Below are 14,839 nucleotides of genomic sequence, written 5' to 3' on the forward strand. Positions count from 1 at the left end.
CCCCTTACCCTGGGGCCTACCCCTTACCCTAACCCTGTGGCCTACCCCTTACCCTAATCCTGTGGCCTACCCCTTACCCTAACCCTGTGGCCTACCCCTTACCCTGTGGCCTACCCCTTACCCTAACCCTGTGGCCTAACCCTGTGGCCTACCCCTAACCCTGTGGCCTACCCCTAACCCTGTGGCCTACCCCTAACCCTGTGGCCTACCCCTAACCCTGGGGCCTACCCCTTACCCTAACCCTGTGGCCTACCCCTTACCCTAACCCTGTGGCCTACCCCTAACCCTGTGGCCTACCCCTAACCCTGTGGCCTACCCCTAACCCTGTGGCCTACCCCTTACCCTAACCCTGTGGAAACCCAACCCATGTTTCTGATAATAACCATCAGTGTCTGTTCTGACTGATTGATTAATTGAAAGATGATCAGGAATATCCTATGGATACTGTGGCTCTCCTCTCTCATAGGCCATTATAGTACCTGTACCTCTGTGCCAGCTACAGTAGTGCTGTGGTGTACAGTTGTAGCGCCCACAGCCGAAGCCTACTGTAGAAATAGCCATAGAAGTGAAACATTGTTTGTGAAACAACTGTTTTCTTAGTGAGAAACAACTCCCTCACTCTACCTCCCTTAAAGTGTTGAGAAATTCCCTTAACTATCCTAAAATTGCCAGGTTTTCCAGAAATCCTAGTTGGAAGATTCCTGGAATCAGGATGAAATGAGCAGGACATTTCTGGAAAACCTGGCCATTTTGGAAAGTTACTGGAATATTGAAACCCTACTACCTCCCTTCTGTGAATGAGGGCAACGCTCTCAAACCTAGTTTCCCTAACTAGTGTCTCAATGCTGTCCACTACATTGCACTGTACTATAGTAGGCATGGCATATCATTTTGGAGTATAAACAATGTATGCAGGCTTTTGTTCCACCCCAACCCAGCACTAACACACACACACACACACACACACAATCGTGATAAACTAATTGTGGTATAGCTTCAAGACCAATGTACAGTGCCTTCGGAAAGTATTCAGATCCCTTGACTTTGTTACATTAAAGCCAACAGGTTTTTAGAAATGTTTGCAAATTATTAAAATTAAAAAACAAATACCTTATTTACATAAGTATTCAGAACCTTTGCTATGAGACTCGAAATTGAGCTCAGGTGCATCCTGTTTCCATTGATCATCCTTGAGATGTTTCTCCAACTTGATTGGAGTCCACCTGTGATAAATTCAATTGATTGGACATGATTTGGAAAGGCACAATCCTGTTTTCATAAGGTCCCACAGTTGACAGTGCATGTCAGAGCAAAAACCAAAAACCGAATTATTTGTCCGTAGAGCTAGGAGACAGGATTGTTTCGAGGCACAGATCTGGGGAAGGGTACCAAAAAATGTATGCAGCATTGAAGGTCCCCAAGAACAGTGGCCACCATCATTCTTAAATGGAAGAAGTTTGGAACCACCAAGACTCTTCCTAGAGCTGGCCGCCCGGCCAAACTGAGCAATCGGGGGAGAAGGGCCTTGGTCAGGGAGGTGACCAAGATCCTGATGGTCACTCTGACAGAGCCTTCCAGAAGGACAACCATCTCTGCAGCACTCCACCAATCAGGCCTTTATGGTAGAGTGGCCAGACGGAAACCACTCCTCAGTAAAAGGCACGTGACAACCTGCTTGGAGTTTGCCAAAAGGAACCTAAAGACTCTCAGACCATGAGAAACAATATTCTCTGGTCTGGTGAAACCAAGATTAAAGTTTTTGGCTTGAATGCCGAGCGTCATATCTGGACGAAACCTATCACCATACCTACAGTGAAGCATGGTGGTGGTGGCATCATGCTGTGGGGTTGTTCTTCAGCGGCAGGGACTGGGAGACTAGTCAGGATCGAGGCAAAGATGAACGGAACAAAGTACAGTGAGATCCTTGACGAAAACCTTCTCCAGACCGCTCAGGACCTCAGACTGGGGCGAAGGTTCATCTTTCAACAGGACAACGACCCTAAGCACACAGACAAGGCAACACAGGAGTAGCTTCGGGACAAGTCTCAATGTCCTTGAGTGGCCCAGCCAGAGCTGGACTTGAACCCGATCGAACATCTCTGGAGAGACCTGAAAATAGCTGTGCAGCAACGCTCCCCATCCAACCTGACAGAGCTTGAGAGGATCTGCAGAGAAGAATGGGAGAAACTCCCCAAATACAGATGTGCCAAGCTTGTAGCTTCCCAAGAGAACTCGATGCTGTAAGGCTCCCGAGTGGGGCAGCGTTCTAAGGCACTGCATCTGAGTGCTAGAGGCGTCACTACAGACCCTGGTTTGATCCCGGGCTGTATGCCAACCGACTGTAATCAGGAGTCTCATAGGGCGGCGCACAATTGGCCCAGCGTCATCCGGGTTAGGGGAGGGTTTGGCCAGGGTAGGCCGTCATTGTAAATTAAGAATTTGTTCTTCACTGACTTGCCTAGTTAAATAAACGTTTGATAATAAATTCATTTTTTATTGCTGCCAAAGGTGCTTCAACAAAGTACTGAGTGAAGGGTCTGAATACTTATGTAAATGTGATATTTCAGTTTATTTTTATCTTTAATAAATCAGCAAGAAATTCTAAAATTGTTTTTGCTTTGTCATTTGGGTCTATTGTGTGTAGATTGATGAGGGGAAAAAACTGTAATACATTTTAGAATAAGGCTGTAACGTAACAAAATGTAGTTAAAGTCAAGGGGTCTGAATACTTTCTGAATGCACTGTATGTGTTGATTATTTGAACCAGGTGCGTTTTGAGCTGGGCTGGAACATAATGGGTCCACCGCCACTGACTGCTGTAGTAGTAGACAGCAGACCGGACCTCATGTAGGCGCTTTGCTCCAACCAGTCGAGCCAATCGAGCTGCTCTTTGTCTGTTGATGTCGAAGGTTTCCAGCGCTTCATGTGATTGATGGGATATGAAGTGATGTCACCATGTCCACATCAGCAGACACACACACACACACACACACACACACACACACACACACACACACACACACACACACACACGGACCCTGAGGACTTGTTGACCAGCCTCGATCTACTGGAACTCATTGCAGAGATCAGTTGTGTTCCGTATGCATGAATGGGAGAAAACTATTGGCCTTCTTTTTCTCACACAAGTTCAGGTAGTAACCCATTCTGTCACAGCAGCATTGCATGCCTACTGAACGTGACCCTAGCCAGTTCTGTGGTTAGCTGTGAGAAGAGTATGACATCTAAGTGCCTCTATCTCTCTCCCTTCCTCCCTTACTGTATTTCTCCCTGTCCCTCTTCTCCTATTCCCTTTCTCTCTCCAGGACTCTGACTCACCCCGTCACTCGACGGCGTCCAACAGTTCTACGTTCAGCAGTCCCCCCAGCCCGGCCTCACCCCACAAGACCAAGTCCCTCTCTCTGGAGAGCACAGACCGCATGACCGGCTGGGACACATGAGTGACAGACAGCACACCGCTCCAATCCCTGACCCTCACCGAGCCCTGGGCCCCCCCTCCCCTGGCTCCGCCTATCCCCTGCCCACGGAACTGCACCTGCTGCCATAGGCCCCTCCCACTTCATTCACCTTTGACTGGAACTGAGATCTAGAAACAAACACAGGGAAAGGAAGTGTTTGACCAAGAAGGAAATACTAGGAGAAGATATGTTAGTTAATGCGCGGAAGAGTGTGTGCGTGCTTGCAAATGTTTGTGTGGACGCCTGTGTGTGTTTTTTTGAGGGGGGCATACAATATAGGAATGAAAATTGACACATCCTTCCATCTGCTTTGTAGCTGATAGCTAGAATAAGCGAAGCGCTAAGTTTAATTGAAAGTACTTTTGATTACAGCACTACTAGCCCCGTGTTGAGTATCTCCCCATGTAATTGGCAACTCCTGTAAAGAGTCACAAACCTCAAGTAGAGACAAGAAGAAGAGAATGGAACAATAACAGATCATTTGATATGTGTACATAGCATCCTTTGGGTTTGGGGGACCACCTTTTATTTATTAATCAGAACAGGGTGTTTCACAGAGGATGTTTCCTCTTTCTTTGGTTTGCTTTCTTCTGGAACGGTAGTTAATATCAAAAGAAGAGGGGGGGGGGGGGCATTCCATTGACAATACAAGGCTCACAACAACAACAAAAAGCAATGATGTTTATTTTTATTTTTCTCATGAAAGTGAAATATGTGCAGTGACTTCATTTGTTTGTACCATCAGTGAAAAGCTACAGTAAAGCAGTGCAAAAAATACAACTATGATGAGGGGTATTTTAACTCTAGGTTGACCCCTGACCTTGCGTGCTTCACGTTCTAGAATTCTTAGGGACAGCAGCGTTTAGAAGCAGACCGAACATTCTATGATGACATCACAGCTCCTTATGACATGGCCAGTGACCTCATCCACTGAACTGGGACCGTTCTCTGTGTAGTGTAGACCTAGTACCGTAATAGACCAACCACCGACCAATTACAAAAAGCTGATTCCCATCACAATGTACATAAGTTAAAAGTAGAGAATAATATATAACGGAAATACTATAGAGAAATACGTGATGGGAGAAGATCTGGGATTCCTTTTTATTTTTTGAGAATGATTTGGGGTTATATTCACACGAAAGCCATTTTAAACCACAGTTCTTTTTATGATTGCTATTGGATTTTTTTTTTACAAATTTATTTTATTTCATGTATGAGACAAACCGTCGAGTGTTATTTTGATTTGGGTTTGAGGAAACTCTTATGGGTCACATGGACCCGTGCTGTTGAGTGAATATGTGCATTTATTTTAAGCTAGTAGTCACAGATGCATTCACACTTAGACACACAGGTGTTCCCCCCTCCACTCTTTCCACTATGATTCAGTTAGATCAGTTGAGGAGGATGTATATTCCCTGTGGTACCAACCTGTGAACCTCAAATATGTTCCTTTGACTTCTAACAGAGATTTTGGAAAGCTTGTTATAACCAAAAAAGAATGACTTGAATCTTGAGTCTTCATTATTTTTCAGAGAGCCTTGCTTATTTTTCAGAATGTTCCGATACATTAGGGGGAAAAGGAGACACTACAATTGTAAAGAGATGTTGATTTGACTAAACAGACACCGCTGGGCTGAAATGGAGGTTTAAAAATGTAAAAGAATTCTAGGGTGACAAGGCCAACGCGTCATTTCTGTTACAAATTGTCATTGTTATGTTCTTACTATCAACTGGTAATCTGTGTATTGCTGTCTGCTAATGCAATCACTTTCATGTAGACCAAAACTGGGGTCCATTACATTTTAATTCGGTCAACTGAAGTCCCATTCTAATTCTCCTTAATGCTTCTCGGAGACGGAATTTCTGTTTACTTACCTGAATTGAAATGTAATTGACCCCGACCCTAATGCACACCACAATGGTGTGGATCCTATTTATGTCGAACTGAAACAATAGTTGACTTGCTATTGTTTCTGAGCATTGGTCATGTGCTTGGATCAACTGCCTCTTCTCTCTGAAGAGGAGACTCTTATTCTGGAAAATAAATATTTTCATGTCTAATGAGGAATTGTTTCTATGTTACAGACCATTGAATGATTTACTATTGTTACTTACTGCTGAAATGGACCTTCTGTTTGGGTGGGTTGAGGTGTACCAAGTAGTATACATGGCAGGTTATCTTCAGCTATCCTATTAAGTGTATAAAAAGATGACACACAAATTCCTGCCATAGGAGTCTTAAATCTTAACCCTAAACCACAAATCTATTCTGTTCCCTTGTAAAATACAGCCATGCATCTCTAGCCTGCTCGTGCCACGTGTTTTTGAAAACCATTTTATAATGAGGTTGAAAAATAAGAATTTCTCTGGAAGTCAGTCTCGTTAAGCTGGTTTTACTCAAGCGTCTCAACTTAACTTATTGACCTCTCTTAACATTTCCTTTTAAGCTACCAAGTCTCCCTATTCATATCTGCTGGACCTTGTCTGTAGAATGTATTTGCTGAGAAAGAGGACATAGCTTAGTCTGACTATTTTAGACCAGGCTTTAAATTGTACATCCCACTTCTTTAAAAAAAACTCAGGAATGTCACGACCAATGATTATTTTCATCCTAACAATGAAAATGAGTGTGACAGAACAGTCTACACTTGGGAAATAAGAGCTGAATTTAGTCGCAGTGTAGTTAGGTGTAAGGGTCGAACAATTCAGCTGGAAGAAAAGAGTACAACAGAAAAAAGGAGGAAGAAATCAGAAGTGTTTTGAATCGAGGATGAGGGGTGAAAGGCCAGATGCAGGGTAGTAGTTTGAGGCTGAGGTGCCACCATATTTTTTTTAAAGAAAAAGCCTTTGCATTTCAGTGAGGTCTTAAGTTCCTTCTATATTATTTACCTCTTTCATATCATATTACACTTTCTTTTTTTATAGGATAGCTTTGTAATAATTTGTACAGTTTTGCATGTTATAGATGTAATCATTTTTTTGTTTTGGATTAGTTTTTAATTTTGACTTGTTCATTTTATTTGAACAGTTTGGGAGTTTTACTGAGGATACCCACTACAGGTGATGTAGATTCTTTTTGCACAGAAATATTGAAGGTGTAAGGTCAAACAAATAATGTATGGAAACTGGCTCATTAAGAGAGAGCTCATTATATTAACTTGACTCCGATGTATTTCAATAAAACGGAGGGCTGTTACAAAAACGGCTTCACTGAGTTTCGTGTCCGGATTTCATTTCTTTCCTTGGGAGGGGACATATAACCTGGATCCATTCTGAATTGCTATTGTTTCACTTTTGAAATTCAGTTTGGCTTCCAGGCTAGGGCACAGATCCACTTACAGATTTCCCAGATGTATTATGAGAAGAGTTTATTAAAAATGTCACAAATGACCCTCCCTCCCCAATTAAAAAAAAACAAAACAAATGTACATCTATTCACATTGCCATTACTAGAAGAAGTTCTGGCTTACATGTATCTTACACAAGTAGGTATACAATTCATAGAAGGGGAGGAACAATACAACTGATTCTAATTCTGAGGGAAAAGAACACTATCGTATTCTACATATAAGGGTGGAATTTGTAATTGATTGACAATGGGGGAGTGTCTGTCATCACTAGGACCCTGAGTTTCCCCTGGGCAGGTCATAGTCCGGAAAGACTCCTGGCCCTACTCCTCACATACAGTACCTCTAACTGCCTCCATCAGAAGTGCAATGAAAGCAATAGACGTACCTCAATGTATAGTAGTAGAACCGTGGTTTTTGAGACCAGTCTACAATAGTTCTCGTACAGGTAAACAATGTGGTCTATAAGAATAAAGTATTGGCTTTTGAAGAGGAGTCCTTTGGCAGCATTTGCTTGTGTGACCGATAATGGAGCGATCTAGATTCTAAAATCCTTAGATTTATCTCTTTTCACACCCCCCCCCCCGAGTAGTGGAACGTGCCGATAGATAATATCTTCCCTTTGAAACTGATCCCTGCGCTCCGTCTTTCACATAGAGCTGACTCCAGAACAGTGTCTTTCACATAGTGCTGACTCCAGAACAGAGAACAAACAGCATTGGAGAGATTACTCTGTATTCAAGAATATTGTTTCTTCTTCCATGTCCGTGTTATTGGTTCAGCTCTCACACCTGCAGGTCCATGTTACACTGTCATCTGCTATCTTCATTTATCAGTACTGTTTAGTGAGGCTGAGTGAGGGGACATGTTGAGGTATGATTATCAAACAACCATGCAGTGTTTCCACAGTCTCCTTACTCTCAAACTGTCACACAAAGATCTAGTATGCCCAGTCCCAAATCAGCATCCACCTCTAGGCCTAGACACTTGTGTATCTTAAAGGATGGCATGGGTTTTAGCTACAGGGTCGTGTTTAGGGGGTAGTTCAGGCAGTGGCTCAATTCTCCTCTAGGACTCTGTGGATTACGTTGCCGGGAGCGCTCTGAATGGCCTGGGTGATGTTGCTAAGGTCCTTGATGCTGCTGTGCTGCGATTTGCTCTCCAGGCGCTGGGTGGAGCCGTGCTTTGATATGCTGTCCAGACGTTTGGTGCTGCAGTGTCTGGACCCTGATTGGTCGTTGAGGTGGAGCATGCTGTCGTAGGGGAGGCGATCCTCGACTCCGCGGAAACTACACGCCGTGTACCTGACAGGAGAGAGACGCTTGGTCAGGTATCTGGGACTATACATAACATAGTTTACAGTTTACAGTTACAGTTAAGTCATTTAGCAGACGCTCTTATCCAGAGCGACTTACAAATTGGTGCATTCACCTTATGACATCCAGTGGAACAGCCACTTTACAATAGTGCATCTAAATCTTTTAGGGGGGGGGGCAGAAGGATTGCTTTATCCTATCCTAGGTATTAGTGATGCCCCATGTTGTTTTTACTCCCCGTATCCCCGTCCATCCCTACCTGCCGTCTCTGGATCTATAGAGACTTCCATGGAAGCTGCTCATTTTGCTGTGGACACTGCTTGCCCGACTGGTGCTCCCGCTGGGGGGCTCGTCCAGCATGGCCAGGTAGGTGGAAGACGCGTGGGTGGAGGTGCCCTGTGTGGACGTCCCTCTGGACTTCCTTACGATGGGGGTGTAGGGATCGTGCAGGAGCATCTGGGCAAAATCTGGCTCCTGGAGCACCTGTCTACTCTCGTTCACCACACTACTGGAGAAGGGAGAGAGGGACGAGACAGAGGTGGAAGGGAGGGTTGGAGGGGAGGGGAGGCCATGCAGAGGAGGGAGGGGAGAGAGAAAGGGAAGGCTGAGCGGTAGATGAGGAAGGAAGAGTGTGTGGAACGGGGTGGGAGAGGGGGTTGAGCGCAGAGAAGGGGCCTACCACTACTATACAGCAGCCACACCACTACACATCACCCGCACCACTACACATCACTCATACCACTACACATCACTCATACCCCTACATATCACCCACACCACATCACCCATACCACTATACATCACTCATACCACTCCACACCACTAACATCAACCACACCACATCACCCACACTACTACACGTCACCCATACCACTAACATCAACCACACCACATCACCCATACCACTATACATCACCCACACCACTACACATCACCCACAGTTGTTCATTTGAATTTTAAATCTCCACTTTACATAAAGCCAGCAGTTATAATACATTCAGGCCCTTTACATTTCTATCGCAGAATTGAATAGAGCCCTTTGACTTGTCTTAAACTAAAGAAAAGGTGTAGTGGCTTCATTCCATATACAGCATCTCTTTATTTGATTGAAATCATCTTTGCCAAATGAGTACCACCAGTAATCATGCAAGTCATTAGAAAAACATTGATGTTCATGACAGTTATATAGTACAAATCTACTTATGTTAGAAAACCTGTTTTAGCGACTTACTCTTTGTGTCTCTGTCCGTGGAAGAAGCTGGCCCATTCGAAGCAGGTCTTCTTGCTGCCCACCCAGAACACTGAAGGGATCCCGACTACCAACATCATCAAGTACTTAATGAGGAACAGAGACAGGTTTGGTCTGTTGGTCTGCTCAATCTAGGACACACAGAGGAGAGGTGTGAGTGTCTGCCATAAGGGAGTACTCTACTAGCAATCAGTGCTGGATTGAAGCAGTGTGTGTATGAGTGATTGTACATGTACAGTACCAGTCAAACATGTGGACACCTACTCATTCAAGGGTTTTTCTTTATTGTAACTATTTTCTACATTATAGAATAATGGTGGAGACATCAAAACTATGAAATAACACATATGGAATCATGTAGTAACCAAACAAGTGTTAAACAGATCAAAATATATTTTAGATTTAAGATTCTTCAAAGTAGCCACCCTTTGCCTTGATGACAGCTTTGCCCACTCTTGCCATTCTCTCAACTAGCTTCACCTGGAATGCTTTTCCAACAGTCTTGAAGGAGTTCCCACATATGCTGAGCACTTGTCTGCTTTTCCTTCACTTTGCGGTCCAACTCATCCCAAACCATCTCAATTGGGTGGTTGTGGAGGCCAGGTTATCCGATGCAGCACTTTATATATTTTGACTTGTTTAACACTTTTTTGGTTTACTACATGATTCCATATGTGATATTTCATAGTTTTGATGTCTTCACTATTATTCTACAATGTAGAAAAATAAATAAAACCCTTGAATGAGTAGGTGTGTCCAAACTTATGACTGGTACTGTATGTCCGTGGGTGGGAATGTAGATGTCAGTGAGTATGACCCTACGGTATGGTATGGTTGTGTCTGCGAGGCACTGTGTGTGTGTGCGTGCTTCTAACAGACTGAGCAGCTTATCGCTTAAGGCTTAAACAAATCAACAGCCAGCACAATGTCATGTCTCTCCTCCCCCTCTCTCCTCCCCCTCTATTTTTCCCTCTCTCCTCCCCCTTCTCTCTTTCCACCTCTCCTTTTCCCTCCCTCCACCCTCTCTCATTTTCTCTCCTCCTGCCTTCATCCCCTCATCCCCTGACTCGTTCCCTTTCTCTCTACCTCCCCTCTTTCATTTTTTCTTTCCCTCCTTCCATTCCCCCCTCTCGTCAATCTCCCTCTTCCATGCTCCCATGTAGATAGTCAGGCCACACACAGTGATCTACTGCAGAAAAATTGACAGTTCAGCAGAACACAGTCTTAGTAAGAGCACACACACTGTCTCCCCCTCTCCCGGTCAGAAACACACACACACCACAGTCCCAATGGCGGCATTATGAATGGAGCAGGCAGAGCAACCTGGGGTTCAGAGAGACTCATTACAGTAGACTGTGATAAGAGGAGAGAGACTGAATCAATGCAGCCATACATCCCTCCCTTCAGTTAAGATGTTTTATCTTGTAAACTCCTCTAGATGGGCACATCATTGTTGGCCAAATGTTCTAATCAGAAAGGCTCTGTCTGGAGGAAGTAAAATGACCCAGGCTGGATGCAGCAGGACTGAACCCTTTTTATTCAAGCCAATGTAGGCCAACACGTTGTACAGTTCTAGTAATTATATTTCTGTGGGAATAACCCTACTGTAGCCCTGTTTAGTCATATCTGAGTCCTTTCTCTTCGCCATTCAGCAGACGCTTTTATCCAAAAGCATCTTACAGTCAGTCGTGCATTCATCTTCCTATACAGTGCCTTGCAAAAGTATTCACCCCCTTGGCGTTTTTTCTATTTTGTTGCATTTCAACCTGTAATTTAAATAGATTTTTCTTTGGATTTCATGTAATGGACATACACAAAATAGTCCAAATTGGTGAAGTGAAATGAAAAAAAGAACTTAAAAAAAAAAAAAAAAAAAAAGTGTGCATGCATATGTATTCCTTTGCTATGAAGCCCCTAAAGAAGATCTGGTGCAACCAATTACTTTCAGAAGTCACATAATTAGTTAAATAAAGTCCACCTGTGTGCAATCTAAATGTCACATGATCTCAGTATATATACACCTGTTCTGAAAGGCCCCAGAGTTGCAACACCACTAAGCAAGGGGCACCACCAAGCAAGCAGTACTATGAAGACCAAGGAGCTCTCCAAACAGGTCAGGAACAAAGTTGTGGAGAAGTACAGATCAGGGTTGGGTTTTAAAAAACTTTGAACATCTGGAGCACCATTAAATCCATTATTAAAAAATGGAAAAGAATAGGGCACCACAACAAACCTGCCAAGAGAGGGCTGCCCACCAAAACCCACAGACCAGGCAAGGAGGGAATTCATCAGAGAGGAAACAGAGACCAAAGGTAACCCTGAAGGAGCTACAAAGCTCCACAGCGGAGATTGGAGTATCTGTCCATTGGACCACTATAAGCCGTACACGCCATAGAAAAGCCAGAAAATGTTTTTCTGGGGATGTTTTTCATCGGCAGGGACTGGGAAACTGGTCAGAATTGAAAGAATGATGGATGGCGCTAAATACAGGGAAATTCTTGAGGGAAACCTGTTTCAGTCTTCTAGAGATTTGAGACTGGGATGAAGGTTCACCTTCCAGCAGGACAATTACCCTGAGCATACTGCTAAAGCAACAATGAGTGGTTTAAGGGGAAACATGTAAATGTCTTGGAATGGCCTAGTCAAAGCCCAGACCTCAATCCAATTGAGAATCTGTGGTATGACATTAAGATTGCTGTACACCAGCAGAACCCATCCAACTTGAAGGAGCTGGAGCAGTTTTGCCTTGAAGAATGGGCAAAAATCCCAGTGGCTAGATGTGCCAAGCTTATAGATACATACCCCAAGGGACTTGCAGCTGTAATTTCTGTAAAAGGTGGCTCTACAAAGTATTGACTATGTGGGAGTGAACAGTTATGCACGCTCAAATTTTCTGTTTTTTTTGTGTGTTATTTCTTGTTTCACAATAAAATAAGTGGTAGGCATGTTGTGTAAATCAAATGATACAAACCCCCTCAAAAATCTATTTTAATTCCACGTTGTAAGGCAACAAAATAGGAAAAATTCCAAAGGGGGGTGAATACTTTCACAAGCCACTGTAGGTGGCCCCAGCAGGAATCAAACCAACAATCCTGACATTGCAAGTGCCATGCTCTACCAACTGAGCTATGCAGGACCTCTCTTTCTCTCTGGCTCTGTTTACATACTGATATAGAGAAGTCCCTGCTGAACCATAGCTCTTTAAGTGCTCTGACGAAGCAGAATCCTCCCTCCACACATCAAACAACTCTGAAGGGCGGTCAGCAGTCCTACATGTATGCATGTTGCGTTTATATTTTTGTTTAGTATACATACATGACTCAAATGTAAATGTAAATGACGCTGGTTGGTGAAACTTGTACAAATACTGCTTTCACGAGAATAAAAAAAACACTATACACTGCATGACCAAAAGGGGTCTGAATACTTTCTGAATGCACTGTAGCTGCATATAGCATAGCCCCTCTCTCTGCCCCATTTTTCTCTCAGCAACAGAACCTCTGGGAGAGAGAGATTAACTCACTGCTCTATAGTGTTTGCCCTATCTTCCCCCTCTGTATCCCCCCTGCTGTAACTCATCAAAAAGGCCTCTAATGCCGCCATAAGCCATCTCTGTTGGAGGCGCGCGCGCACACGGGGCCCAACGGTATTCCAGGGCACGTTCTCAGAGCATATGCAGAACAGCTGGCATGTATATTCATGTATATTCATATTCATTTTCAACCTCTCCTTTCCCAGTCTGTACTCCACACATGTTTTAACATGATCACCATCATTCCTGTTCACAAGAACTCTAAGGCTTCCTGCCACAATGACTACCGCCCTGTAGAACTCACATCTGTAATCATGAAGTGTTTTGAGAAGCTGGTTATGGCACACATCAACTCCTTCATCCCAGACACCATAGACCCACTCCAATTTGCATACCGCCACAACAGATCTATAGACGACGCAATGTCAATTGCACTCCACACTGCCCTCACTCACCTAGATAAGAGGAATGTCAATGTGAGAATTCTGTTAATTGACTACAGCACAGCAATCAACACCATTGTCTCCACCAAGCTAGTCACCAAGCTTAGGACCCTAGGACTGGACACCTCCCTCTGCAACTGGATCCTGGACTTTAGGCGAGCATCCATCCACATCGACGAGGCTGCAGTGGAGTGTATAGAGAGCATCATGTTTCTCGGTGTCCACTAAAAAAAGTTTTGGCATATGCCCTCAAATACTCCAAAAAGTTATGCAGCTGTACCATTGAGAGCATCTTGACTGGCTGCATTACTGTATGGTATGGAAATGGCACCGGCCTCGATCGCACGGCGCTACAGAGGGTGGTGCGGACAGCCCAGTACGATGTGAAAGAGAGGCCTGGAAAATCATTAAAGGCTCCAGCCACCCAAGCCATTGACTGTTTTCTCTGCTTCTGCACGGCATGCGGTACCGGTACATCAAGTCTGACACCAACAGGCTTCTGAACAGCTTCTATCTCCACGCAATAAGACGGCTAGATGGCTAACAAAATGACTATACGGACTATCTGAGTTGACCCTTGTATTTTATTCTTATATTGGACTCTATGCACACTCACAGGGCCATACACACTACACACACTGACACTCACTCCATCATTTGCTCGCACATACACTTCTACTGACTCTACACACACCCACTCACATACAATCATCATATACACTGCTTCTGCTCTGTTTATCATATATATCCTGATGCCTAGTTACCTTACCCTTATACATACATGACCAAAAGTATGTAGACACCTGCTTGTCGAACATCTCATTCCAAAATCATGGGCATTAATATGGAGTTGGTCCCCCTTTTGGTGCTATACAGCCTCCACTCTTCTGGGAAGGCTTTCCATTAGATGTTGGAAGATTTTTGCTGGGACTTGCATCCATTCAGCCACAAGAGCATTAGTGAGTCCGGGCACTGATGTTGGATGATTAGGCCTTGCTCGCAGTCGGCGTTCCAATTCATCACAAAGGTGTTCGACAGGGTTGAGGTCAGGGCTCTGTGCAAGCCAGTCAAGTTCTTCCACACCGAGCTCAACCAACCATTTCTGTATGGACCTCACTTTGTGCACGGGGGCATTGTCATGCTGAAACAGGAAAAGGCCTTCTCCAAACTTTTGCCACAAAATTGGGAGCACATAATCATCTAGAATGTCATTGTGTGCTGTAGCGTTAAGATTCCCCTTCACTACGAGCTTCAGCACTCGGCGGTCCCATTCTGTGAACTTGTGTGTCCTATCACTTCGCTGCTGAGCTATTGTTGCTCCTATACGTTTCCACTTCACAATAACAGCACTTACAGTTGACGGGGCAGCTCTAGCAGGGCACAAATTTGACGAACTGACTTGTTGGAAAGGTGGCATCCTTTGATGGTGCCACGTTGAAAGTCACTGAGCTCGTCAGTAAGGCCTTTGTACTG

At 44.2% G+C, this 14,839-nt stretch overlaps 2 protein-coding genes across 12 annotated transcripts in view; one reads left to right on the forward strand and one right to left on the reverse strand.

The window, feature by feature from the left end:
• Nucleotides 1–6,694, forward strand: part of LOC129825391 (serine/threonine-protein kinase MRCK alpha-like) — a 135,377-nt gene extending 128,683 nt beyond the window's left edge. For all 9 annotated transcript variants that reach the window (XM_055885473.1, XM_055885469.1, XM_055885472.1 and 6 more), the window contains one exon: nucleotides 3,324–6,694. In XM_055885473.1, the coding sequence (XP_055741448.1) occupies nucleotides 3,324–3,458 (135 nt within the window). In that variant the 3' untranslated portion in view covers nucleotides 3,459–6,694. The remainder of the gene's footprint in view (nucleotides 1–3,323) is intronic.
• Nucleotides 6,695–6,832: 138 nt separating this feature from the next.
• LOC129825393 (frizzled-3-like) overlaps nucleotides 6,833–14,839 on the reverse strand; it is a 63,191-nt gene continuing 55,184 nt past the window's right edge. For all 3 annotated transcript variants that reach the window (XM_055885475.1, XM_055885478.1, XM_055885477.1), the window contains 3 exons: nucleotides 9,374–9,522; nucleotides 8,402–8,650; nucleotides 6,833–8,130 (listed from right to left, as the gene is read on the reverse strand). In XM_055885475.1, the coding sequence (XP_055741450.1) occupies nucleotides 7,884–8,130; nucleotides 8,402–8,650; nucleotides 9,374–9,522 (645 nt within the window). In that variant the 3' untranslated portion in view covers nucleotides 6,833–7,883. The remainder of the gene's footprint in view (nucleotides 8,131–8,401; nucleotides 8,651–9,373; nucleotides 9,523–14,839) is intronic.

This window comes from Salvelinus fontinalis, chromosome 27 (assembly GCF_029448725.1).
Source record: "Salvelinus fontinalis isolate EN_2023a chromosome 27, ASM2944872v1, whole genome shotgun sequence".
NCBI lineage: Eukaryota > Metazoa > Chordata > Actinopteri > Salmoniformes > Salmonidae > Salvelinus > Salvelinus fontinalis.